Raw genomic sequence first — 27,396 nt, forward strand, 5'->3', positions numbered from 1 at the left:
GCAAACTTCTTTGGTCATCCTCTGCAAAGCTGGATTTATAGCACTATGATTTGTTGCTCTAGTCCTGAGCTCCGCCCTAAGCTTTCTTACACTCAGTCATCCCTCTCCTTGGGAATCCTAAAAGCAGAAAGGCTACAGCCTGCTGTACCAGCTACAGTCAGCAGTGTGGCTCTGAGCATCCACTCCTGGAATCACATTTTCCTTTCACAAAAGGAGACCAACTGCAGTGACTGCCAGCCCTGCTCATTCTGGGACTTCTTTAGGGTAAAACTCCTGCCTTTAGAGACTGGTACTCTTCTGTCTCTCTGGTAGTATCCTGCTGTTACAGATTATGTTTTTCTGCCTTCCTTTTCTGGATCCTCTAGCTGGAGCTGCAGCTGTTTCCCAAAAGTGACAAACTGGGTCATTGCTCTGATTTCAAAGTGGGAAACAAATGGAGCTTTCTGATCTCCACCCCTCCTGGAGCAGGAGAGTAAATGCTGCTGTGCCAGAAAGTGCCACATCTGAACAGAGCTCCACTCAGCTGGAAGATTAGGTTTTTTGGCTCTCTGTCACTTGACATTTGGATGTGAAGACAGATTGTAAAGAAATTTATTGTCCACGGTAGGGACCTCAAAGGCAAACCTTTTAATAGTGGTGAGGGTGGTATCCCTGATGTGTGTCACTCTTCCTGTCTTGACGAGAGATCTGAGGAAGGCAGCGGGATTGCTCAGGTAACCAAGATGTGCCACACAGAAGACAGCAAGCTGGGGGAATGGCTGTCTGGAGAGGTAGAAGCTGGGGAAGGTAGTTCATCAGCCAAGTGCCAGAGGCTATCAATCAATTCCACTGCCTTGGGCAGAGGGCTACTGGATTCCCCCATGGCTCAGTTAAGGCACTGATAAGCTCCTGGGAGCTAAGTATTGCTGGCAGCGCATCCTGCTTGAGCAGCAGCATCTGCCTCATAGCTGGCAAGGGTGTAGGCCTGCAGAAGGATTAATTCACAGCCCTGTGTTTGCTTTCACCTGAGCAGCTGTTTGGAGGAGCTCTTCTTTCGCATTTTCCGATCTGTGGATTTACGTTCTCCACCAATAACTGCTTCACAGCAAGAAATTCTAAGAGGAAAAATGCGTTCTGGTCTCCCAGACAAGAAACTGGTAAATTGTTACGGAGCATTGTCTGACAGTACATACAATTTTAGAATAAGCTGCTGCAACCCAGCAAGCGTCTCTTTTATCAATGTTAACTGGTGTGTCACAGTTGTATCAATGTTAGTTTAAATTACCAAACATTTCCATGAAAACAGGTCTTAGTTAGGATGACCTGTGGCAGTGAGATGGATAAGCACGGAAAATCTCTGCAATTGGAGAAGGCGGTAGCGTGCAGACTGGCATCTAGTAATATTGATTCCAGTGACTCCTGCCATATGCCTTAGTCTCATGGTTGGAAACTTTGCCACTAAGTGTCACTGTGTGCAGAGCCCCCCTAATGAAATGTCGTGCTGAAGGCTTATTTCGACACAAACCCTATTGTGGCTTCCCAAGTGCATTTTCCTCAGCAGCTGTAATTCAGCAGACTGCATTTGTTTTTGAGTTGGATGTAAAAGCACACAGAGAATGCTGTTGAAACCATACTCTGTGGCTTCCTGGCTACTCAGAAAATGCTGGGTTTGGATCCGGTGTGAAAGCTGTAGAAGTTCTTGTGAGCGCTTCTCCCACTTGTGATGGCATGAACGAGCTTCTGTCTCTGAGACAGTGACAGCTGCTTGCAGGACAGGCAAGGCATCATTATAGCAATGAGATTTAGCATCAGGGAGCTGACATGACCAGGCTAGCTAACTCTTCTTGGGGTGCTTTGGCTTTGGGATGGTGTTCAATACCTTTTCAGAGCAAACTGAGCTGCCCTGAAGCCCCACAAGCATGTTGAACACAATGGAAAGCTGGAAGTAACAATATTGTGGGAATACTGTGAGAATCTGGGCACTGCTATCAACTCCCCTCTGGTTATATTTCTTCAGCATACTGTAAACCCAACTATTGCTCTTCCTGCAAGTAAGGCACCAGTCTTTTCACTTTGTACTTTGTAGCTTTCTCCTAGTTCAGTGACAAATGATGTTCCAAACCCAGGATTAATCAATCCATATGTGAATCTGAGGTCACACAGAGCCCTGAGATGTCTCTCATTCTGCCAGCAGTTTTCTTTACAAGTGTTTAAAGGAGGAGTGTGCTTAGATGGCTGATTAATGACTGGGTCTCCCTTTCCAGTTCTCTTCTGCTCTAGAAATGCATAACCCCCTCCCCAAACCTAGATAGCAGCCTCTGCTCAGCTGTGTTCTGGTGGTGGTTTGCTGGAGTCAGGCATCTGTCCACATTATCTGTCTCTGTCACCGCAAAGTTTATCTGTCATTTTATAAACAGTTTACAACACAGAACGTGGATCTAGGTGGAGCTTTATGTGACTTTATCTTCAGGTGGTTTTGTCTCTTTCATTTCTTGATAAAGGTAGCAGTGAACTGCAATGCAGGGTTCTTAAGGCTGTGTTTTGTTTGCAGTAAGTGCTCTTTTTGTTGAACATCTTGAAACACTAGAACAAGAGCAATCTTTCCGCTGATGAAAACAGAAATGTGGATTTGTGAGGGAGCTGAGGTAGGAATGCTGGAACTTAGAATCTGATTTTCTTCTTTAATTTTTTGCATCCAGGCTGCTTTGCTGGGAATTTTCTAGCCTGTCATTAATGCGCCTGAAAACTAGTGACTTGATGGAAGCGTCTCACTACAGAGTCTTAGTTCTCACCTCAGCTGTAAAGATGTGCTTTTCTATTTCAAGGGATGGACCTATTTAATTACAGTACCACCTACAAGTCACTTTATAGGCGTAGAGAGAAAACTTAGGTCTGTTGCTGAGCTAAACTCCCCTTGTCATAAAAATAAAAAGAAAGCCGCAGTAATACTTTGTCTCTTTGCAGATACCTGAGCGTGACACACTTTTTGCAGGGGAGAATATTAACATAATCTGAACCTTAATTTCTCTGGTTGATGACAGTTTTCTATATCATGCAGATTTTGCTGAGCTTTCCACCCTCAGTAGTGCCCAGAGGGATAATATTCCTGGACTGCTTGAGTCCTAAAGTGCTAAACTGCTTCTGTTGCTATTTAGCGTGTTGGTGCATCAGAACTAGGACTAAACAGTACTGGGGCTAGGCAGTTAATGTCATATCAAATGTTTTAGCATATAAAAATTGGTCGCTTTCCTAATTGCTCAGGAAATTAGTTGTTAACATCTGGTGTTGTTAGCTTAAGGCATAGCCTGGTCCCTCATTGTCTCCCAGAAGCCCTTCAGTTGAGTGAGGTGTGATTTGAAGATGCAGGTAACTGTTCTGTTGTGAGATGAGGATTGAAGCTGCCATGTTTTTCATACATGAGATCATAACTCAGCATGACTTCAGCTTAGGTATGTCAGGGAGACCTTTCTCTGTGATGAGTTTGGAAAAGGTCAAGATGCTTGAAGGAGAACAGCCAGTTGGCTTGATCCTGATCTTTGTTTTAGGAAGGAATGATGCAAAAATCTTCGAAGTTAAATCTGGGGAATAAGTGGTTTTTATTTTTATGGTATTCACCTGTAGAAACCTGGGGGATGGAGGGTGGAAATCATCTGCCTACACTCTCCCCAAATCCCTACTTTCCAGTGCTTATAAGATTGTTGTTATTGAGAAGGTTAATCCAGACTCTGGGCTGTTAACCTTCTGCAGTCACCTTACACAGCTGTACCTGGGTGTTTACAGACTGCGGCGCATTCTTCTGCCCTGCCACTTGTAACTAAGTGAAGAACAGATGCTGGGGGAATAGCCACAAAATGTTTAAGAGAGCTGTCCTCTGTCACTTTCTCTAGGAAAAGGTGATGGGATCGTTTTGATGCTCAGTGTCCCTCCCTGGCAGAGGCTCTAATAAACCTGCTGGGATAAGGACGAGTGGCATTTCAGATCTCAGGCTTCTTATGTTCTCTATAGCTCCTACTGTATATTCCCTACTCTCTGAACTGTTGTTCTGGCACAGTATTTGACTGGAGTTTTTTCCGTGCCCTTGTTTTTTCTGTGGGTGGCTGAGTGCCGTCACGCTGCTGACAGCGCACGCATTTGAGAGGATTCCTTTACATGTGCCTTTCTGGCATTTTATGATTCGCTCTCTTTCAACATGTGGTAACAGAATATAAAGTAGGTCACTTTATTTCTTTTTTGCTTTTCTTGGTGCTGCAGTTCTTGTGATGTTTGAATTCCTTCTGGTATCAGTTTTGGAGACTCGTGACTGGGAGAGTGCAGTAGGTTTCTAAAGCCTTGGGAGTAATTTTAGGATTGGGCCTTAACAGGACATTAGGGACATCTTTTTTTGTAGCCTTTGTGTGCCTTGGGTAGCCTGTTAATTAGTGCCTTTCACAAGTTTTAGAGAGTTGAGAAGGAAAAAGGATGGCACTTTTCCTAATGCACAACCATCACTTGCTGCTATGCTGCATCCTGTGGCTGCTGCCAGCCCTGCCCTGCTGTCCTCTCTGAGTTGATTGTAGATGGCAGTTGTTGTCTAGCAGCAGTAAACAAAGTGAACAGCTCTACTTATTGCAGTTTGTGAAAATACACCAAATAAAAGCCGTAGGCACAGTCACAAGTCGGGCTTTAAAAGGCATATGGAAGGAATTTAGTCTTTCCTTAGTCAGGCCAGTTCAGGCTATAAGAAACCTCAGACCTTTAAAGTACCTGAATTTTTCAACTTGCAGACTTGCTTCTGTGTTTTATTCATACAGTCTAAGATGATATAAGTGTTGGGGTTAAATTATAGTGCTATTTCACTGAAACTCCCTTTAGCAGATGATACTTAGAACTGTAAGATCAGAGTCTCTACAGGGTAATAAAAAATGTGACCCCCTTTAGCTTCTGCCACTGGCTTTCTTAGCAGGCTAAGTGTGGTACCAATATATTTATTCTGTTTTAGCTGAGGGTGAGAATGGATCCCTCTACTTAATCCTTAAAGGTGTGTTACTATGTGGTCAAATGCAGGGAAACATTTTGTAGAGCTTCTCTGAAATGTGAGACCGATTTAAAGACGCAGAGAGACCAGGTCCAGAGCTTCCACCCAAGCCTTCTGGTGCTGTTGAATTCCTGAGGGAACTGCTCAGCTGAAATGCCTGGTTAGTCAGGAAAAGCCAAGTAGAACTTGAACTTGTGTATAAGGTGCAGTTTCTTAAGAAACTTGCTAAGCAAGCATGAAATCCTCTTTACATATAGTCAAAAATTTGGATGTGAGAATAATACCAAGAGGGCAAAGCAGCAGCATTTTGGGAAGAGCAGGGTTTGATTCCCATTTAAACAAAAATAGTTGTGCAAATAAAACTACCAGCTGATGTGGTACAAATTAAAGGTTTTAAAATCTGGAGAAAAAGCTGCTGAGTTATTAATCCCCGAACTAAAGCCCTCAAGTCCTTTTAGTGAGAGTGACTTCAGTTTGTCATCTAATCCCTTTGACTCACAGAAAAGAGACCCAGAGTTGTTCTCTGTGGTGTAGGAAGAGGAAATTAAACCAGTGAACTAAATAAATAAATTGATTAATTGGCAACAATAAGGAGTTGTGTATGCACTGTATCTAATTGCTTTCTTTATATTGTCTTCAAACTTCTGGGAAGATGTGGGTTTATGGGTTGCTCATGCAAATATATGCTAAAAAAAACCCCACCTCACCAAGGCTTTGAACCTTCAGCTTCAAAGATCATTTGTGGATCATCTTACATTGCTTTGGACAGTCTCTAATAGGGACATTGCTCAGCAAAGATGAATTTATGCAGTGGAAATTCAAGCTGAAATTGAATACACCTCAGGATCACAGAGTAAATCAAATCTCATTTCCTTGCCTGAAGGTAATGTGGGCTGTGTGGACTTTTTTTCTCCTCCTCTTCCTCCTTCTCAGTAATTTTTGTTCTAGCAGATCAGAGCTACCTTTTTCTCGTAAGAAATACTGAGCTAGTGGCTTCCCTAAGCTTTATTCAAAAACCCATCAGAGCTAATAGTTTTCAAAATGTTTGATGTCCAAGAGGCACTTGGGAGCATTAAATCCTCACACAGGGATTTTCAGGCTGTAGAACAATGGCGTTCTCCAAGCACTGCAGAAATTACGGTGGAGATGATATTTCCATCACAGATCCTGCAGGTACTGATCCATGGAATATGGCAAAAGATAAATATAGAGAGAAAGCAGAAGCATTGGTGATTAGCTTCGTATCTGCAGGACAATGGCAGCATCTTTGCTGAAGTCTTCAGTATATCCCATCTCTACAGCCAGCAGGTTCTGCTTAGAGCTGTGATAGCAAAGGGTGCATGTTTTTGATTCAGAGGGCATTGTGGACAAGTGATTCTCCAGCTTGCTGCTCAACTTGCTGATCAGCTCAACTTGAGGAGTCAACAGCTAAAGGTGCATTGGAAAGGAAGCATAAGTTGTGTTCTTTTGTTCGCCTCATCCTTTGGAGAGAGCAGGTGCCAGCACAAGTCACCTTTTCCGTGATGGTCAGCGGTGGGTATACAGCCAACGCTGTAATTTTATCTGGCCTGTCAGCTATAAACCTCACATTTGTGTCACGTCCTCCCTGCCCATCCAGCATCTGAATGTCTGTGGAGATAAAAGCTCAGTCACAGAGGTAAGACGCCTCTTTTCAGTCTTTCTCAGCTACTGATTCTGAAGAGGTTTGTCTCCTGTAGTGTTTGGGGTTGTTGCTGGGAGCGTATGAATCGTGAGAGTGCTGGTGCTGAAGGGGTGGTAGGTCTGATATTTTAAGGACATAAGTGGAAGAAATGTTTACGGGATAAACACTGTGTTCCAAGGCATACGAGGGCTTTTTGTTCTCCAAATAATGTTTTGATTGCAAGATGCCATTTAACCATGCCAGGAATTCTTCTTTAGAGGCATAGCTATTATCTTGGGCTCTGATAGTTTCTGTCATCTATAAGGAGAAAGGACTAGAAACAAATGAGTGTCAGCAACCTTTGATGCCTCAGTGTTTGTTCCAGAGATTGCACATGGATGTCTTTCTCTGAGAAGGATGGTAATAAGCAGCAGACAGCGTGATTTCTCAGAAACATCTGAGCTGTTTTCTGTGTGGTCCGTGCCCAAGTCTCTGCTCCCACTCAGCTTCACCTTGTTGACTGTCTGCTGGCCAGCTTTCCAGCACATCTCCATTTCAGTCAAAAAGTGTCCCAGCCTACAGCATTCAGCATCTCATCAGGCCTACCCTTGCTAGTGATTATCTTGGATAGTAGCCTCTACATTTCCATCTGTCCCAATAGCCGTTTAAATGTTCCTTTTAAATTAACTTAGCAGTCGAGTTTAAGCAGTTCTGGTTTTACAGGCAGAAAACGTTTTCTGTGTTGGCCATGGATGCTTCCAGGCCTTAATGGTGTCGTTCTGTTTCAGTTCTGGTCATTGCCCAGATGGAGTTTCAAAAGAATGACACATTCCAACAGCACAAAAGGGAATAATTCAACAAATTAAAATGTTAACAAGCTTCACTCCTTCAGCATATCAGAAATTGTTTGGTTTCCTTATTTCTGCCCTCTTCACAGACTTTGTCCGTTCCTTTTGCTCTGCTGTGCAGTGCAGATTAGTTTAGGATCCCAAATTGTGTCTGGGGTTTGTGAGGAGTCACTTAGGTGGGACAGATTTGATTTAATCCCGTTGTCTTGGTAGGAATTCCATAACTGCTGTAATTCTTGTAAGCCCGACTTGCACAGCTGCACTGTCAGTATTTTAGTCATCTCTGCTCCTCCTTTACCTTTGCAGTCCTTCCTGATGTCGGTACTGCCGGGTCCCCAACACCCTTGGTACTTGTGTTTAGATCAAAGGGACTTCTGACTTGCCCAGTAGAATGCTTGTTTCTGCAGTGAATGCCTTTGAAGGAAGAACACCAGACTCTGGACTGCAGGCTAGGTGACCTGTGCTTAGACTGACTTCAACCACTTTTGGGACTGGAGCCTTCGAGCAGACACTTTGCAGCTGAAGTTTCTTTCCACTACAGGATTTATTGTCTATAAGGATCATCCATCAGCTTATAGCTGTCTGTTCCAACTCCAGATTTGCAAAAGCCTTAAGAGCTAGAACTTTTATATGGATTGAATCACACAAACTTCCAAGCACTGCCCATCTCTCCTTATTAGCTTGCTACCTTAGCATGCTGCTACTACAGTGTTTCTAGCTATTTGCAGCTAACCATTTGACTATAGGTCTTCTGTTTCTTTTGGGCTCTATCTTTAGAAGACATTTTTGCAAGACTGAATTTGTAAGTCTCTCAGAATCATTAAACTGTCGTTTTAAGTCTGCTAGATATTGTCCTGCAGGAAAGGACTCCTGAGTCACTGTGATAAGCCTGGAAATGTTGGCTCAAGACTCAACAGTAGTCATAAAGACAAACAGAGAATTAGAAATTACTAGAGGCAACACAAAAATAAAGGAGAAGAACTGTGTTCTGTGTAAGTCTTTGGTAACCCATGTTTTAAATCTTGTCTGTTGATTCCAGAGCCCTTAGTTCATAAAACATTCTGAAGAACTGCAGAATAGTGCAAATAATCAAACAGCCATTTGCTCAATGGGTTTGGCTGTCCAGACTTCTTGCTTGCATTCAAAAGCTTTTCTTTTCCCTGAGAACAGACTTCAGTTAATTTTCCACATGTTGTCAGGCAGGTGAACTTAGTGTTCCTCTTTCTTGGCTTCATTGCATCTCCTCAGGCTACTGTGACTGCTTTTTATCACTTCCACTAATTGCTGAAATGTAGGTAGGAGCTAGGGAACTGATCTTTCTAATGTCTGCCTCTCCAAACATATACCTTCCTTCTCCAGTCCTAGCTGGTTTTCTCTACTATGTCCTGTATTGATCTGACTTACTTTAAATACAAGCATCCACTTGGTTTGTGGCCAGTTTTTTAGCATATTGGTATTTAGTTTTGCTGCATCCTTTAATTAAATTTATTCATGCTGTGCAAACAGAGTTTAAAAAGATTTCTGATCATTAAAAAAAAAAGTCATGAACTGGATTAGCATCCTCTTTTTCACAGCAAGCATCAGACCCAGGGCTGTACATTCATAAAGGCCATTGGGCTTGCTAGTTGCTGTAAAAGATCAAAAAAGAAAATCAAAATGCATGCCAAGCTCCCTAGCCTTTTGGAGTGTCTGTGTTCTCCTTTCATTTGTCTTGATCTTCAAGTCAGAGTCCTGGTGAGTTTTGATTTCATTTTATTTCTATGTTATTCTGCAATCATTATATCCCAGAGGAGTCCATAGTGGCTGTGTGAAGGGCACAAGCTCTCTTGGATTCTCTACTGATTTCTGTGAACCTGACCAGGTGATGTAGTTCCAGAAGCCTCATGTGACTGCAGGTGTTTGATGAGACCATAACCAGAATAAGCCTCCCTATTGTTTTTTTCCTTAGGGGCAATTAGGTTTTGGTTTCTTCAGACTGGAGCAGTGCACTTCTGTCTGGGTTTGATTGAACAGAAAGGGCTTTGTTGCATATCCTGCCTTAATCTATTCTCTAGACAGCCTTCTTCCTGAGCTAACTGTCTTTTGGGCAAATTTGAATTTCTTAACTGGGAATGAGTTTCCTCTGGTGTACATCAGATATCCTGTTGTCATTTCATCAAGGCAATCTCAGTTGAAAGCTGTGTATTTGAGTCCAGCATTTGCCAGGATGCTTTCTGACTACTGGTCCTAGAAACCTTTTCTTAAAATCTTCAGCTACCATTTTTAAGGTTCTTATATCTGTCTTTGATTTCTGTAATAACTTTGTATGTCTTGGCTTCTCAGTTCAGCTGGAGCAGCAGTTCACAACTTAAAACTCTTTTGTCTTGTTTTGGGGACCAAGGTTACTCGTCTTGCTTTGGTCAGTTAAATGGTGCTGAAGAGCTGCTGCTGGCTATTTTTTTCCTCTGCATTCAGGAGGACAAGGTCTTCTGCAAATAGCAAATTGTACCAAAGGTTGCACACAAATCACAGCGTTCATTTGCTGAATGCCGGTTAGCCACTTAGGCTGAACGGGTAGCGTGAATGATAACAGTGAGCATAAGGATGCTCTTGTCCTCTTGTGTGATGTTTTGGTGACAGCAGTTGATTTACTGCTCTGTGAGAATGCAGCTGGTAGATAAAAAGCTTCTCCTGGAATAGCCCATCACATTTCAGCACTTAAGTTAATTGTAAGCACAAAGGGGAAATAAAAAAATTAACGGTCCAGTCCATCGCTATCTGCAGTGCATTTCGAGCCTTGGCAGAATTGCAAGTGCTCTTACGTACCTAGCAGTGAGAAATGTTTTCATAAATGCCACCAGCTGGAGATAAGGGTTCACAACTCCAAAACGGGCTGTAACTCCGAAATAGTAAATCTATCCATCTATCTCAGGGTTTTATGCTCCTGCCATCATCCTGGCCTTTCTTAATGCTGCCTGCCTTTCTCAACAAAATTTCCAAAAGCAGGCAAGCTTAGTGGGCCTCATTCGGTTTCTGGTGTATCTCCCCTTCCAAATCTAAATGTCTGCTCTGGAGACCACTTATTTTTAAGATAATTTGTTTCAGGATCTTTCACTTCTTTTCCTCTGCCTGGGTTTTGAAAGTGCCAACATTAAGCAGTATATGGATGTTCATTCCTTTTGCAGAAGCCCACTGAACCGGTTTCCCTTCCTTAAATGGCCCAGAGTTGCCTCCTATATTTTCCCTGGTGAGCCTGTCCCTGCAGTGTGGGAAGGAGCACCCAGTGTCCCATAAAGAATACTAGGTTCTGTGTGCCAAGTGGGATATGCCAATTAGTATAAACCCACTGACCTTCTTTGAAACGGGGAAAGGTGGATTGGTCTTGAGGAGAAGTAGTGTGAGGCTACATGGATTGCTCCATGTGCTCCAGACATGAATGGGTTGAGCAAAGTGCATTTAACACGTGGGGGAGGCATCGTGTGTATGTACAGATGTGACTTCTTGAAATTACTCTGCAGCAAAAGGATTCCTGGCACAGGCTTTCTGGTAAGGTGGGAAGGCTTTCAGCTGCCTGACAGCTGGAGCTCAGAAGGTACCTAGCACAGCAGCGCTGAGTCCTAGTGCGGGCTGCAGGAATGTCCAGGGCTATCACCACATTAATCTGTTCTGCTTGTTTTTACCTCTTACAGATTAAGTGCCCTGCAAGGTGTGCACATAGGGACCATGTCTCCCTGGTTACTTGCCTTTGTCCTTGTTTGCAGCCTTGCTGCTCCCTGAAGTAGCTGTTGATTGTTGGGAATGCCTGTCCCGTGGGAGCTTGGAGTGAGGACTGTTTTGTGCATTTACAGTTGCTTCTTGGTGGAGCTGGATAACAGTTTTGGCTTTGATCTGTTTCTGAAAGCTGAGTGATTTCCAGATTGGTTGGATCAGTGTGTTTTTTTGCCACCATTAAATAAGTTGAATACCTAAGGCTTCTAATGGATTGTGGGTTTAAAACATTCCTGAAGCAGACAACTCTTGTCCCAAAATAGGATGCCATTTCTGCTAACAGAGTTCAGAGAACAACAGTAATTTTCTGAGTGAGCTTATAAATTATTTATGTTTAGAAGAGGCACCTGTGGGCACAGGAGAAAGACTGTAACCAAACCCTCACTCTCCATGGATAGAAAGTGTTGCCTTTGTAGGCTTGTTCCTTTAAAGATCGCAGATCCCTGCGAGATCCTTGAACAAACATCTGAGCTACTGACAGACTGGCTCTATGCTGAGGTGAGAAAAGGGGGTGTGAAATGTCCCTCCTTGATGTTGCTAAGTAAAATAATAATAATGATAATCTTTTATGTACGATCAAAACCTTTTACCTTGTGTAGAGAAATGATGAGGTCTGGATTTTGATACCACTCAAGTGCAGATGTACAAAAGCAGTCCTCAGGAAGGATTTGGGGCATGGAAAGTTAGACTTAGGTTTGGCTGGGCACAGAGCAGTTCACTGAAAACAGCAGGACTGCGAGAAGTGACTGGCAGGGACAAAGGATAAACTAGTGAGCAGAGACAGTTCACTTCCAAACTCCAGGAAGCAGTGTCCTGGCTAATGCTCAGTGAGCTGAGCAGAGGGAGACTGGTGAACACAAATTAAAAAGTGTCAGAGTAAACCTGGTGGGAACTGCGTGCAGGGGTCCCTGCACCAACCTTAGCAGTGGAGAGCAGTGTGAGGCACCTCCTCTCCCTATTTCCTGGCTCTCTCATCTTTGCTGTGTGCTGCTCAACTTTGTCCATACGTCCAGCTCCAGATACTGAACAGCTTTGGATTCTCCACAGCAGGACTGGAGCATGTACTCATGTCTCGTCGCCCTGGAGCTCGTGGGCAGCTGCACCCACCTCTGCAGGCTGTTCTTCTCCCCAGTGACCTCTTACAGTGCTACTGCCCAGCAGTGTTGGTGCATCCCACATCAGTGGCATCCTCTTTCATACCTCAGAGGAGAAACTTGCGCTTGTTTGATTTCACTTAATCTTTTGGTCTGGCTGAACTTTTTACTAGTGGAAAAACATCCTTCTTCCAGCAATTTTTCCTGTACTCGGGGCAGAAGAGATGATGGCTTCTACTCTGGGAATGGTAGATGTGTGAGCTGGTGGGGGCTGTCCTACAGGCTCATGCTCTCAGCCCACTGCACAAAAGGGCCATGGGTCCTTCACTGCATATGGTACAAGCTGGGGCAGGATTGGCAGTGTGTTGGGAGTCTTACACATATGTGGCATGTTACACTTGAATCTGCAGCCCACATCTTTGTCTTTCCCATCAGACCCACTCCACATCCTCTGGATCCATAGATCCATGCTGTGCACGCAGCGTATCTTGGGAATCTGAGTTGTGAAACTATCATAGCAACATCCTCCTCCTCTTTGTCTTAGCATTCATGAACATGGAATTATTAGGCATGGCTTGATCAGCGTGGGGGTGAGGAATGGTGCTGAAGCATCAGCACTGCATTTAGCTCCAGGATAGCTGCAGAGGTGGGGTAGTGTTGGGTCAGACAAAAGCTCTGCGCTGCTGCTAGTCCTGGATGGATGCTTTCCTGGAAGCCAGTGAGAACGGCAGCTGCTTCCAGCATGTGTGTGTAGCATTGGCAGCCTTAGTGGAGCCTCTCTCTGAACTTGGCTCCTGCAGACAGAGAAATAGGAAAGGGAGAAGGAGATGAGTGCAGCTGGGGTTTGGGCAGAGTCTGTTGGGAAATGTGGCAGCTGTGTGTGTGTGTTTTTATTTAACTTCTAATTATTTAGTTATGTTCTTTGTCTGTGGTGCTTCTGGGGATTAATTTCAACAAAGACTCCAGCCTGCATCAGCAACTTTAAAGTTGCTGTGTGAGAAGTGTGATGGCACTTGGAAAAAAAAAAAATAGTTTTCCATATTAATTAGAAGTTCCTACTGTAAAATTGATGTCAGTTATCCAACACTTTATTATGGAGAGGCAATAGCCTCTTTGTAGTCCAGGTGTCAGCAGCCTTTTCATTACAATGAGAAATGTTGCTACTCAGTTGAATGCATGAGGAGGAACACTCAGGGACTGTGAGTTGCTGTAGATATTAAGGAGGGAGAAAAAGGGGAAGATTTGTACTAAACCTGGAATAAACAAGCCAGTTTGAGCACTGCAATGTAAAGTGCACATTTCTACTGGAATATGAAAGCCCTAGGGTCTCTTCCTACAGCCTCCAGCCTCTGAGCTGAGGGGACAGACTGCTGAGTTTGCTTGTGGTGTTTGGCACTTAGACTGGGTTTGGGAGGTGGGATTGCCAGAATTCCCTCTGTGTGTGGTACACAGGCAGTGACAGGCACTCCACCACCTCTGCAGGGTGGACAGAAGGCGTGTTTGGCTGCCCTCAGTTCTTCTGCCCTGTTGCACAGTAGTGCTGATGAGAGGTTGTTGTTACATGCCCCATAGACTGGCTGCTCAATCCTCTGGCATGGAACACATGGACAGAGCCTCTGGCTTTTCTGTCCTGTGGGGGCTTGCTAGTCCTGACCTGGAGACCTGCCTCATCCCAGCTGTGGGAGTAGCAGGGAGTTGGTGAGGGGGCAATTTTAACCTGGGCATTGCTGCGGCAGTGTTTTGCCTTTTGCTTGATGTGAGATCATTCAATCAGTGCTATTCCAACTTCTCCTGTGGTAGGTAATGACTGTCTTATGGGCACAGAGGCTTTAGTGAGGTGCTGGTGATGCTGACTGATTGCATTCTTGTGCTTTCCTGTGCTGATTAAAAAGACAGTGTAGAGACCTTGATTTGTTCTTGTTTCTGTTCTTCCTTTTATTTTTCTGTCATTACCTGTGCATGCTTCCTGGAACCTACCCACCACCGTGTCCTTTGCTGGGTGCTGTGAATTGCTGGTGCTCTCTAATTTTATGTTCCAGTAAGGCAGAGACTGCAGATGCAGATGATGAAAGATTCTGCAGGTTAAAAAGTTACTAAGCAATGAAGCAAATTATGTCTGCCAGATAGATGGGCCCTAGAGCTGCGTGTTGCCCATTAGATTTTAGTGCTGGTGCAGCTCCCACTGTGGCTTTGCTGCTAACAGTAGCAGTGTTCTCCAAGGCACAATGGGGATAGAAGACTTCTGCATGTAATCCCTGTGTTTCCCCGGGGCAGGATCTTCCAGGAGGACCTGGTCTCTCCTGGGGAGTGTTGGCTCTTATTGAGGATCACAGCTCTGGTGCAGTAAGGGAAAAATTGGTGCATGGTGACTACAGCAAAATGATGGTTTGCTTTGAATGCTGAAAATTTCAGGGCAGGGGCATTTTCTTCTGGGAGAAATGGTTTCAGAGCTTGTGCTCACAAGAGGCCACTGACCCAGCCAACCAAGACTGTCCATCCAGTTTGCAAGGTAGCGGCGAGCTGGCGGATGAAACAAAGTAAAGGAGCCACAAACTGTGAAATAATCTTGTTCCTCTGGGTGCAGCTACCTGGCATGGCATGGGTGGGATGCTGCAGAGAGCTGAGCCCCACAGTCAGTCCCTCCTTTGGAAGCCAGCCCTCCTGCCATGTTCCTATTGGGATGCTTTACTCACAAGTTGTTACTGGGGAAGAAGAGTTTTATGGGGCCTGGGCATTGTAGCTGCAGGAGGAGGCTGAAATCTGAATGCCAGGGAAAGCACTTGCTGTTCAGAGCAGCTCCTGGAAAGTTGGTTTGTGGACACGCATGCAGGGACCTGAATCTCCAGCATTTCTCTGGAACTTCTGGAAAGCAGTCAGGGAGTGAGTGGTGGGGCAGGAGGTTAATTTGATGGCAGATTATCTTTAAATTACAGTGGTGCAGCTCCACTGAGTTCTGGTTTGTTGCAGTGGAGAAAATGAACGAATGTAGCCTCTGGGGCTGATACAGGTAACTGCAGGAAGGGAATTCAACAGCCTTCCCTCTTCTTGTATTGACCGTGTCTGAGTTGCTTGCTTCCGTCATACTGCTTTTTTTAAGACTCTGATTCCCCTAAGGTAACCTACAAAAAGACTTTTAGATTGTGACTCCATTAGGGTTTTGTTTTGGTTTTTTTCCACTGTAAAGATCCAGTAAACCATTAAAAAAAAGGAAAAAAGCTTCCCCTGCGTGTTTATCCTCGCAGTCTGAGGAGTGTCACATCAAGCTCCTTGAAGATCATCTACAGTTTGATTTTGTCTGTCCTTGCCTGACACTAAAACTGGTGTTTTTCCAGCTTCTCATGAGGTTGTAAAAATCTGAATGACTATTTAAAATCTGTTTGGAAGAGCAGCCAGAAGTCCCTTCCTTAAAGTCCTTTCTCACACTTGACCATCTTGGAATTCATGTTTTCTGGACAAGAGACTTCCAAGAAGAATGAGTTAAATAAGATTTTGAAGGAGAAATGCTTTAATCTCAAAATTAAATTGCTCTAGTTCCTTTGTATCTGACAGGAAGGTGCAGATAAAGATCTTGTGTATTTAAGGAAAAAGGCTGTTCTTCCTGCAGTAGTTTTCCTGAGCAAAAGTCAAAGCAATGTATAAGAAGGGCAAAGGATGCTAAAACACAGTCTTCTATTACACAGAGGATGTGACTTTTTTTTTGTCATGTGTGTAGGAAGTTGATGCCTTTTAAATCTTCCTGTTATATATTCTTAATACCTTCTGCTGCTCTTTGACCTGTCCTCTGTCTAGCAGCTGCATCTTAAAGGGCACATGAAATCATCTCAAGGATGGCAGGTCCTAATCTCAGTAATAGTTTATATCCATTACAAGGTATGGAGTTGAAATGATCTGTGAGTGGGTTTATCTTAGATCCCACGTAGCATTTTCTTCTCAGCAGCAGCAAGAAAGGGAAATTATCAGGCAGTGGGGAGAAGCTGTTTATTTTTAACTTACCCTTTCTTTTTAAGTTCTGTTTCATAATTAATGTAGATAAGGAGTGGAAGCCAATGAAATGCGTAGCTGAAGGGATAAGCTGATCTCAAGCTCACTGCAGAGATTACAATAAGTAACAGAGTAGGGACTTTGGGGGCCTCTTTTTCCTTCCCTGTCCTCATCCTAAAGTATCAAACTTAGTTCTTACCTGCCTTTCAAAGGTGATACGAGAGGACAGATTTAAAGGATTCTAGTTACAGAGCTCACTGCTGCCCTCAGAGTTTACTTCACCATGGTTTGAGGACGCCTCTCTTGAGTATTGAAGAGATCTCTGCTCAGAGCTAGCAAGGAGGAATCCTGATGGTTCCTAAAGAAACACGTGCGTCCGTTGAGTGATCACAGCTGTGTGGCACTGTGCATGCCTGTGTGTATGGGAATGCAAGGAGACTGGAGGGAAGGCTCCTGAATATTCAGGGTAGCCCTGAATAAAATGTCTTTGCTCTTGAATTCCTGCTGGAGAAGCCTGTTCAACTCCTCACCTTTCAAGCCAGGTTCTTCCTCTGCAACTTATTAGTCTTGGTCAATTTGGCTTCCTCTGACTGACAGGAGCAAGCTGCCAGATCCTTTATTGCTCAGAAGAAGGTGCATTATGCTATTACACTCCGTCCCTAGTGGATAGTTATTCCTGTGCCCAGGTGGCTTTCTTTCATCATTGCTCTTGGCTCTGCATTACTTCCTGCACACAGGAGCGAGAAGGGCAGGCTGAATTTGGAGATGGATGTCATTGCAGGGGATTCTTTCTCCCAGTGGAGCTGACAAACAAAACAGCATTAGGAAATGAGTACTGGAGAGGAGGCTGCGAGCCTTTGCAACACTGGCAAGCTGTTCTTAAATAACATTGCAGCATCAGAATTAATGCAGTTGGAAAAGGCCTCTGAGACCTTCAAGTTCAAATGCTTATTCCTATCCCTAGTTTGTGTTTGCAATACTGGAGGACAGCTGAGCTGCAGAGACTGCTGCGTGACCATCTCACCCAGGAACCACTTTTGGAATCCCTTTCTTGTCCCTAGTCCTCGTTTGGATGATTCCCTGTAGCTTCTGCACCTCAGGTCCTAGTATGAGTGTCTCTGTGCACCACTGCCACATACAGAGTTTGGGGGAAACAAGCTTTTGCAGAAACCCTAAGCAGCTTTAGATTTCTTAGAATAAAGGACGTAAGGACAAGATTCAGTCCTGTAAAGGGCAGGAGCTGCCAGCTGCCTAAAGGGGCGGTTGAGAGTAGTGCTCACATTGTTGGAAGTACAAGAGGAGAAGTGCAAGCGCTCCTGGTTGTTCTGGTCACTGCAATGCTCTTCTTAGGATCTTTTCTGAATTGTGATGCCTTGGAGCAGGGTACTCTTCCTTTGCACCTTTTACCATGTGTCTTCCTCCTGAAGCTTGTCATAAGCAGGGGTTACTGTAGTGCAAACCTCAGATGTTGATGTTGTGTTTAGCTCTCAGAGCGAATGGCAACACCCTAAGAAGGAAGTTCACGTGTTTAGGAGAATCATTTCAGGCACGTTTGCCCAGGAGCGTTGACCTCTGTGGTTCCTTGTAGGAAGATTATTGTCACTAACCATCTCACAAACACTTTGAGGAATACATTAGTCCATGTGATGCTTTAAAGCTAAAAGCCATTGTGGGACTCCCTCTTGGTGTGCCCTAGTTAGGAAAATGAATAGTTCAATAGGATAGAGATGTGTAACTGTGAGTTTGCAAGTATAGCCCAATGCTGGGAGCAGGGTAGAGCAGTAATAAGAGCTGAAACTGCTTTGGTTGCAGTGAAGGCTGTCAGAAAAGTATCTCCTGGGCAGAAAGACCTGGATTCATGTCTTTCTAAAAGCAGAGTCCATACCAAGGCTGGTTTTCTCTTAGTGCCTGTCAGAAGCTTGTTCTGTCAGGAGAGGCATGCAGTGCTCTGTACAGAAGCTGGCCTGAGCAGATCTAGAAGCTGGGATTTAGCAGGCTGTGAATGGTGATTCACAAGCCAGGAGGGAAGCGTGGTGGCAAAACTAACCTTGGAAGGACCATGGGGCTGGGCAAATCTGTGTTTGTATTGTGCTTCTGTGTGGCATCTGGGTGTACATGTGGTAATTAGCTGCTTGATTTATTAATATGTCTAATCCTGATGACAGAAAGCTGCTGCTGTCATGGATACAGGTTCCACCTACCATTCTCATGAATGGAGAAATTCTGTAAATTTCAGGACTGTTCCTTGGCATTAGGAAGACTTTAGTGCCCACCTCCGTGGTGTTAATCATGAGCCAAATGTTGCCTGTTAAAGCCATCTCTGTTGTGAAAACGGGTGCCAGAGTTGAAATCTGTCTCAGCCTTGCTCCTCCTGTGCTGAGGAGTCTGTGGATACTGATTCCTACGCTGTGTTTGGCTGTTTCTGGCAGGTTTTGGAAGTGGTACGGTCCAACTATGACACGCTGACCCTGAAGCTGCAGGACGGACTGGACCAGTACGAGCGCTACTCAGAGCAGCATAAGGAGGCTGCCTTCTTCAAAGAGCTGGTAAGCTGCCTTGACTCTGGACAGTCAACAGCCCTCTTCCAGAGCCTTTGCTTCTGGCCTGGGCAGTTGTATTTGGGATGGAGCTGAGCAGTCCCGTTACTCCGTCGGACCTCCTCCAAAGACAGGGCAGGAGCAGGACCTGGACAGACACTGCATGTCCTAACAGATCTGAGAGCTCTCTGGAGCTCCCTGTGTGGCTGAAGAGGAACCTCCAGGCTGCTTAGGCCAGCACTGGTCAGATGGTCTCTGTCCCTTTTGCCATGGGGATTTGCTGTCCTTTGTAGTGGTAAATTTGTATGGAGAGAAGCTGACTGAGCTGACTGCTCCCACCTGGGGTTAGTCACACAGAGCAACTTTGCTTTTTTGTTGTTGTTAAGGGGACCATGAAGTTTGGGACTGGTGAAACACCTTCCTGTTTATTGCTTTCCTCCTCCACTTACAAAAAAGGGTTCCCAAGCAAAGAAAGTGATGGCATTCCCTAATACTGTCTCCATCTGCGAGAGGAGAAGACTGATGGTAGGAAGGCCCACAAAAATTATAGAGCAAAGACACAAATGAGTCTAAATAATTCAGGCTGGCAGTTATAATTCTTCAGCAAGCCAGCTTTCTTACCCTGCTGCAGAGAGCCCTGATGGAACCTTTCTTGTCCAACAGCCACGTGGGTGTGGAGGCAGTGTTTTTGTAGTGGCTGGTCTGTGAGGGAAGCCTCACTCTTGAATCATTACGGCTTCACCAGAGGGAGGGATCTCTAACTTTGGCAGCCTTCTCCACCAGTCTGAGGACTGATTCTTTCTCCCAGCTCTGTCCCTGCTGATTGATGAGTAATTGATGCCTGCCTACTCTGTCACGAGTCTCCATGAGTTGGGGCATGTTGTTGTGCATCCCTCTGTCAGCTCTGCTCCAGAACAGGCACCTCAATTAGTTTTGTTTCCTTTTACAGAATACTTTTAACTCTCTTGGGGTTATTCCAGCCCTGACATTGGGTAGTATATGGGCAAAACCACTTGCAATTTCTTCTACACTGTTTTTCCATGTTCTTTTGTGCCTGTTTTTGTCTCTCTGGCCTGCTGTTTGACACAGCTTTCCTGGAATACATGCAAAGAAGTTTGGCCATAGCCTTCTTGTGTCACAGGCTTCTTCTGTTACTGTACCATGGCAATAAGACACGTTCCTGTTTCTGTTGTCATCTGTTCTGTCCCAAGGGCTCCCACCCTCAGCCGGCATCTCCTTCCCCTTGGCCACATGACTGCTCTGCTTCCTGCACATCCCACTTGGCTGGCAGAAGCTCAGGCTGATCATGCCAATTGATTAAAATGACATTCTCAGTCCTATGATCGTCACAGCCACAAAACACTTCAGCTAAAATTATTTTCTTCCTAGACTAATTTCCATTTTTTTTTCAAAATCCCAATTTTGTATCATTTAAGAGTCTGTTTATCATAACCAGCTCGTCAATTCCCTTCTGAAAATTGCCCATCCAGGTACCCCTGGGACCCTCTCCTCAAGAGCATATAAAAGCCTGAATAATTACAGTATAAATGTGCTGATTTGACCCAGTTGTGAATCTGTTTAATCCACATCTCTGGATGCCCTGAGAATTGGGACCCTATTAAATGTTCTTTACTCACAGCTACAGAAAATCCCCTGCATTCCATTAAGCTGTTCCCTCAACACAGCGGGAAATGAACCTGATACTTTAAGATTTGTCTTCAGCAAATCCACTTGGCCTCCCAGCCTCCTCGCTCTGTATTTCTCTAGGTGCACACTAACTGATGGCTTTGTTAATTGGTCAAACAGCTCATCAAAAAGGCTCTAATCTGCCCTGTCCTTCCCACAGCCCCTTCAAACCAGATACTTGCTTTCTTTTTGTGAAGCTTCTGAGTCCTTACTTCAGCTTCTGTTGCTGGTCTGATGTTGGAAAATACCCCCCGACCCAGTGCTTTGTGTTTAACCTCTGAAGTTTGCAGGATTTCATGGAGGGGGCAGGGGGAAGCTGCTGCAGTTCTCCTCGTGGGCTGCGCTAAAGGAGCAGGGCGGGTGGTGAACTGCAGGTTTCTGAGTTCACACTGATCCCATCGGGTCTTCCTGGACAGGATCTGCTTGTGAATAATTCTTTCCAGAATCTGCCAGGTTTTCTTATCACTGTCTGCGGATGTTTGCATCAAAGCAAACCCTTCTTGGGTGGGGAGTGACACAGAGGAGACATTTTCCTTTTCAGCTGCCTTTTTATCTCTCTTTGCTCCCATTAAGTAGGTGAGCAGAAGCAACCCCAAGCCGTTCTGGGGGCTCCTTTATGCTTAGAAATCTTGTTCTCACTTCTTTGACCTGCTTTGCTAATGCAATGCTTCCCTTCTCTTGCTTTGCCTCAGTGCTGCTCTTTCTTGCTAATCCCAAAGAAAAATCTGCTTTCTTCTCCCATTCCCTTTACAAAGAGGTTTTCAAGGGCTGCGATACTGCGGCCACATTGTGGTGGAAGGTGATGTGCAGATTGTTTTATCAGCTGGGTTTTTTGGCATGTTGTGCTGCCTTTGAGGGGCTAAAGGAAGGAAGGAAGTTAGGAATTTTTCTGACACTTATTTCTTTTCCTTTGATGCCTCAGGGATGTTGTTTGAGGTCTGTGCTGCTTTGATAGAATGAATGGTTTGGATGTGAGCTTTTGGACCCTCACATTGCAGCTGGAGGAATGTGTGGAAACAGATTTCAGCATCTTTCCAAAACATTCACTGCCTTTGCAGTTAGCTAGATTTCATCAGTCTCAATGTAGTCTGATTAGGGATTGATTTCTGCAGGGGAAATTATATTAATTTGACTTTTAATTAAGTGTAGTAGTCAGTGTAAACCTTTTTCCCATTGTACAAATAATTTAAGGGCTGCTTGTTGATTAGGAATAGGTTTAATTGATGAGACTTGCTGTGAAATGGAGTGTCGGTACAACCTTGCACACTTCCAGCTCTAATGACACAAAACTAGAGCTTAATCATGTTTTCCCCCCTATGGTTAATGCCCTTGCTTCATCCATTCTTTCATTTACTCATCCTTCCACAGGTGATGTCAGCATTTCATGCATTTCCCATTTGTTCAACGTTTGTGGACTAATAGTAAGAAAACAATTTTAAAGCTCTTTTGCCTCTAATTTTCCAGGTTACTCCATACAGAAGCACGAGAAGGGATATGTGCTCTGCTTGTACTTCCTAGCAGAATGAATAGAGCTCTGACCTTAATTTCTGCAGTTTTGGGGCCTTTGGAGGGATCTGGTGAATTCCAGGCTGGCAGCCAGGCCTGGGCTGCCCACTGCACCAAGAGCTAGCAGGAGTCCTGGGGTGTATCCTTATGGAACAGCTTAGGTATACTACAGAGAGCTTCTGAAATTTATCCTTGTTACAGACTGACATCTCCCTGTGTAACTGTTTGGTCTTGCAACTCCAAAGGGGTGATGAGCTCTGGCTCCCTGTGCTGATCCCTGGTGCTGGAGATAACTTTAATTTGGAGATGGCTTTAATGTGAGCTATTGTTACCTTTTAAGTGGGTTGGCTCAGGCTGCCTGATTTCTCACAGTGAAAGACATGCCGGGCAGAGATTTGTGTAAACGTCACTCTTGTGTGTTACCATGCCCACTCTTCTCCCCAGCTGGTGTTAAGGCAGATCTATGTTCATCTAGACTGCTCTTGACCAAAGTTTGTGTCTAAAGCTTCTCTTGAAACCTGAAGCTGTCTTTAAATTAAACTGGCTCCACAGTAGCTACAGGTGAGCTCCTCCACTGCTTCACAGCCCATAGGTTTTAAAAGTATTTCTTCTTTTCGTGTGTAAATCTTCTTTGTCTGAATTAGGCTGAGTATTTCTTGCCCCTTCCCTGGGGAGCCAGATAAATATTACTCACTGTTCTCTTTCTGACCTCATTTTACATAATGGAGTGTGTTTGCTCTATTCCTCCTTCTCTTTGCAAACTAATCAGGCTAATTAATTTCTTGTGCTCTACCCCGTAGCTACAATTTCTGCTAAAGCCCTGTGTTCTCATTGTGCCACTCCAGCCTCACTTTCTGGGCTTGCAGAGACTCATTCTTGGAGACCTTGATGTGTATACAATCTGAGAATCCTCTACTGCTGGTGCCTGACTTCTGGCAGCAGTTTCTGAGGCCAGGAGCTCATTATTGCTTGGACTTTCTGTTGTGGGGACCCACAGAAATGCTTCTAGTCAGAATAAGAATACTGGCTTACACTGCTTGTAGCATCTGCCCCTTTCCTTCAGGCAGTCATGTTCCCCAGGGCAGAGAACTCCCCACAGCTTGTTACTCATGTTCTTTCCTTCTTCTGGATCACTGGCATTGGAGCACTTGGTAGGATTGGGACCAAATCCTGTCAGTGGGATTCCTGTCTCCTGGCAGGAGACCCCTGCTCAGTGTTCAGAGACCCCTTGCAGTGGTGTTTAGCACAGGGTACAACTGTGCTCATCTTGTAAGACATGGTCCCAAACTGTTTGAGGATGGAGTAAGTAAAAAGACAGCTAAAGAAGAGAGTTGAGGGGGTGTTCCAAGGGAACAAAGGTTCTTGGGGTCTCTGCCAAGCATACTGCTGACGGAGAGTTTGTGGTTTCTGCAGATGACGTAAAACTTAAGTGCTTTGTCTTTTAGGGTAGACATCTTTGCTGGCACGTTTGGGGTTGTTAGGGTATATGCAGTGGGGCTCACGGGGTTTCATTTCACAACTTTCCCTGTTAACTTTCCACATTTTGATTTCCTTCCCTCTCTTACACATTCTGCCTTTTGGGTAGCTTTCTGCCCTTTCTGTGTGTTTTTCTCACCAAGGTAGCAGGTGGGACCCTCGGCAGTATGTGTGTGTGTGTGTATATATACATATATATGTGTGTGTGTATATATATATGTGTGTGCTCTTCCAGCTCCTGGTGTTGGATTCCTCATTATGCATCTGTATAATTCTTCCCCCAGTGTTTTTATAAAGCACAAAACACTAACCAGGTCAGCAACAACCTTATTATCACAGGCTCCGAGTCTCTGGGAAGTGTAATCCTGTTGTTTGGATGAGCTTGTGTCAGTTTTGCTTTCTGTCACTGCTGCACAGTCGCTGACACAGATGATGTTTGACTTTGTTTGCTCGTTGCCAAGTGCAGCTGAGACTGAGCCCAGTCTGGGGCCTGCATATTTGGCCAAGGAGTCTGCAGGCACGAGGGGGGAAGGGAAGCTGCTGTCAATAGAGCTGCCCAGCTCATCTTCCTGCTCTGTGGGTGACCAGAAGTGTGGTTGTCAATTGAGGGATAAAGGTGTCTCTTCTTCAGAGACAGTCAGTGAGGCAGCTGCAGGTGTATGGCACTCAGAGTACACACAGCTGGCTCTGAACCCCAGGGTTTCTGCCAGCCTGGGTGGTAATTTGTGATTACAGCACAGTGGCATAGCCTCTGTCCTTTCCTTCAGTCTGTATCTTTGGCTCTGTGGGTTCTGGAGCAGGACAGAGGCCACGGCACTGCATTAATCCAGGAGATGCTTGCTGGCACTCCAGTGGGCACTGATAATATATGATCTCTAAGCTGCAGCCTGGGAATGCTCAGTTCGCCCATCTCTTTGCCCCAGAACAGGAAACACATCATAGCTCATGCATCCACACAGTGCATCTTCTTCCATCCCTGTCTCGTTGGGAAATTACTCTCCTTGTTGGGATGTCACTGTAGGCATTCCTGTTTTTCCAAGAAACGGCTGAACCTCAGCATTTCCTTGCTAGGCTGGACTCTCGGTGAGAGCTTGCTGCAGCAGTTGCTGTGGAGCTGTAAATGCAAATCAGCTTCACGCTGAGCGTGGAGGTCAGCAGTGTCAAAACTGCCAGGCTCGTGCGGAGCCGGGAGGAGTCCCGTGGCTAAAACATCTCGTTTTGTTTCCGTCAGGTTCGCTCCATCAGCATCAATGTGAGGAAGAACCTCGCTTTCAACACTCTGAGCCAGGAGCTGCTGCTGAAGGAATTCTCTACGATCTCTTGAAGCGGGGCCGCTGCCGCTGCGCCGGCTGAGCAGAGACGGGCCCGTGTGGGCAGGGACGCTCCAGCTCTGCGGCCGCTCACCCCTTGCCTCCTGCCTGCCGAAGGGACTGTGTTTCTTTCAGGGGAACGCCTTGCTGCTGTGTGTTTGATCCCAAAGGAATGTGTTTAAACAGAACTTGGGCTGAGGAGAGGTGATTGGCACGTTGAGGAGGAAGCAATTTTTTATGGCGCCATGGGAGTGGGCAGCCATTCCTGTGACATAGCGATGGGAGATTCCCTCCACAGCCTCAGGGAAAATGCACTGGAAACCTTTGTAGCAGAGCTGGGGAGAGCTCACAACTGAAATAATAAAACCAGCCCAGCTGTGCGAAACTGTTCTGGGGAGAGATTGCTCACCTGTTCCATGGGGAAAGCTCTCTGGTCCCGGGTGAGGGCTGTTTTCCATCAGCCTGGGTCAACATGTCCACCTGTAGTGTAAGTCAAATCCACTGCCATCCTATTGGGAATGACTCTGGATTATAAAACAGTTTCCCCAAGGAGCAGACCTTGCTCACTGCTGTCTCCTGATGTCAGAAAGTGTCACTTCAGCCAAGCCATCAGATTATTGGAGAAGGGAAACTGTGCCTCCAAGGCTTTTGGCTTACAGGGTCCAGTGTGAGCCAGTATACAAGAATATGGGTCATCAAACAGAGCACTTTGTTGCTGGAGACCAGCTCTGCTCGGGCTCACTGTTGCTTCCAGTAGCCCCAGCTCCTCTGCTGTTTCTAAGGTAGATGGACGTTTTTAGATACTTGGTTTCATGGGGCAGAGGACAGGCTGACTCCTTCTCCCCTCTCACCTTATTGCCCATCAGAGACCGCTTTGTGACAATCCTCCTCTTCCTCACAGGAACATCTGCCTTGCACGTGTTTGCAGGTGCCTGGTGACCTTCACAAATGAAGAAGTCTCCAGTTTTTCCCTTGTGTGTAGCACACAGTTAAAATGCATTTGGAGAAGTAGTGACTTCACTTTCTCGCCCTCCTGTCTTCACCAAGCGACTTACAGCCACGGTCTGCTGAGGGCTTCCTAAGGAAGGGCTCTGGGATGATGCTGTGGGGCACAGGCAGATCTTTCTGCTCCCAGAGCTGGTGCTTCAGAGGTGCCCAGATCTGGCAGAGCCTGTTCAGAGTGCTGTGTCAGGCTCCCAGCTCAGGAATACGCAGCATAAACACCCGTTCCACACCTGTTCCCTGCTCATTTTCAGCTCCCAGCAGTGATGTTATGATGTTAGGATCTGGCCTGACTTGGTGGACTGAAGTAGAGGTTATTTACATCCCAGATCCACAGGGTTTTTTTTCCTCCCCCCTAGAAAACAGGTGATTTTTTTTTAAAGTGCCTAGTCCTGCTCTTAGCCTTGTAGGTTAGTGTGAGTAATGTGGATGTCATGCTCATTTACTACCATTTTTAGGCAAGGCCTTTTTCATGCTAATGTGCGTTAATTGTGTTAATGTTTCATCTTACCTGCTATGAGCATGGGAAACTGAAAGCTGTGTCCTTGGCCACCCGCTGGGCACAACACCCGATGAAGTCCCTTTGTTTTCCTTAGGAGCACTGGCTTCTCTCAGCAGATGATACTATTCCTCAGCAGGGAATTGTCTGGCTTTTAACAGCTAAACCAGACATTCATTTGCTTTCTGCCATGCAAGTGTATGGGAATGTGTATGTGTCAGAGGGACAGTGCTCAGGAGAGCAAGCAGGCTCCATGAAACCACTGCTTGAGAACAGGGCATGTAGAGAAGGCAGCTTCTCCAGGGGGAAGTGAGGAGCAGATGTTTGCAGTACCCGGTGCTTGTCCTGGGGGGGATAGAAGGGGATCTCACCTCTGAGGGGGGACTTCCTTCTCAAGGGGACTTGAGGTGCAGCCCCAGCATCGTGACTGTTGGAGCATTGAGTTATCCAGCTGTCCTCATGCCTCCTGTTCTCTGAGCCCGTTTGGGCTGAGCCTAGACACATACGTGAGAGAGTTTGGGATGGGTCTGCTTCTGACTTGAAACCTCTGGAATTTTCAGCTTCTCGCTCTGGGCTCAGCCATCCTGTCTCCCTGAGGATGCTCCCTTGCTGGGGTCGTCGCAGAAGCCCAGGCATGTGCGAGATCAGTTCCTGAGCCTTCAAAGACTGTGATCCACGTCCTCTTGTCACGCTGTCACTGAACCAAGCACTGTAAATGGATGTACATACAAACCTCTAGAGCTCAATAAATAGCAGAGCCCCGCCTGTCCGGAGTGTGCGGTGTTTGTCCGTCACAGGAGAGATGGTGGGGCGGTGGTGGGAGTGGCCCTGTCGCCATTTGGTGGCACACTGGCTGCAGGAGGGCTGTCACCTGCCCTTGTGCTCTTCCTGCCTGTGCACAGGGAGGTTGTGGCACGGCACAGTGAGGCTTTGTCCTTGGTCCAGTGTGCAGGTACCCTCCAGTGGTCAGCACCCCTCTTCCTCTCACGTGTCCCTGTGGCTGGCAGTAAGGAAACCGTGAGCAAGGCTGAGAGCCATGAGCGAGGGATGCAGGGGCCTGCCTGTGCGTGGTGTG

General features: G+C 45.6%; 1 protein-coding gene across 7 annotated transcripts in view; it reads left to right on the forward strand.

Annotated features, from left to right (window-relative positions):
- ARMH3 (armadillo like helical domain containing 3) overlaps positions 1-27,086 on the forward strand; it is a 122,629-nt gene extending 95,543 nt beyond the window's left edge. For all 7 annotated transcript variants that reach the window (XM_040071558.2, XM_040071564.2, XM_040071559.1 and 4 more), the window contains 2 exons: positions 18,735-18,851; positions 24,742-27,086. In XM_040071558.2, coding sequence (XP_039927492.1) covers positions 18,735-18,851; positions 24,742-24,834 — 210 coding nt within the window. In that variant the 3' untranslated portion in view covers positions 24,835-27,086. The remainder of the gene's footprint in view (positions 1-18,734; positions 18,852-24,741) is intronic.
- Positions 27,087-27,396: the final 310 nt, after the last annotated feature.

Source organism: Hirundo rustica, chromosome 8 (genome assembly GCF_015227805.2).
Source record: "Hirundo rustica isolate bHirRus1 chromosome 8, bHirRus1.pri.v3, whole genome shotgun sequence".
In the NCBI taxonomy this organism is placed as follows: domain Eukaryota; kingdom Metazoa; phylum Chordata; class Aves; order Passeriformes; family Hirundinidae; genus Hirundo; species Hirundo rustica.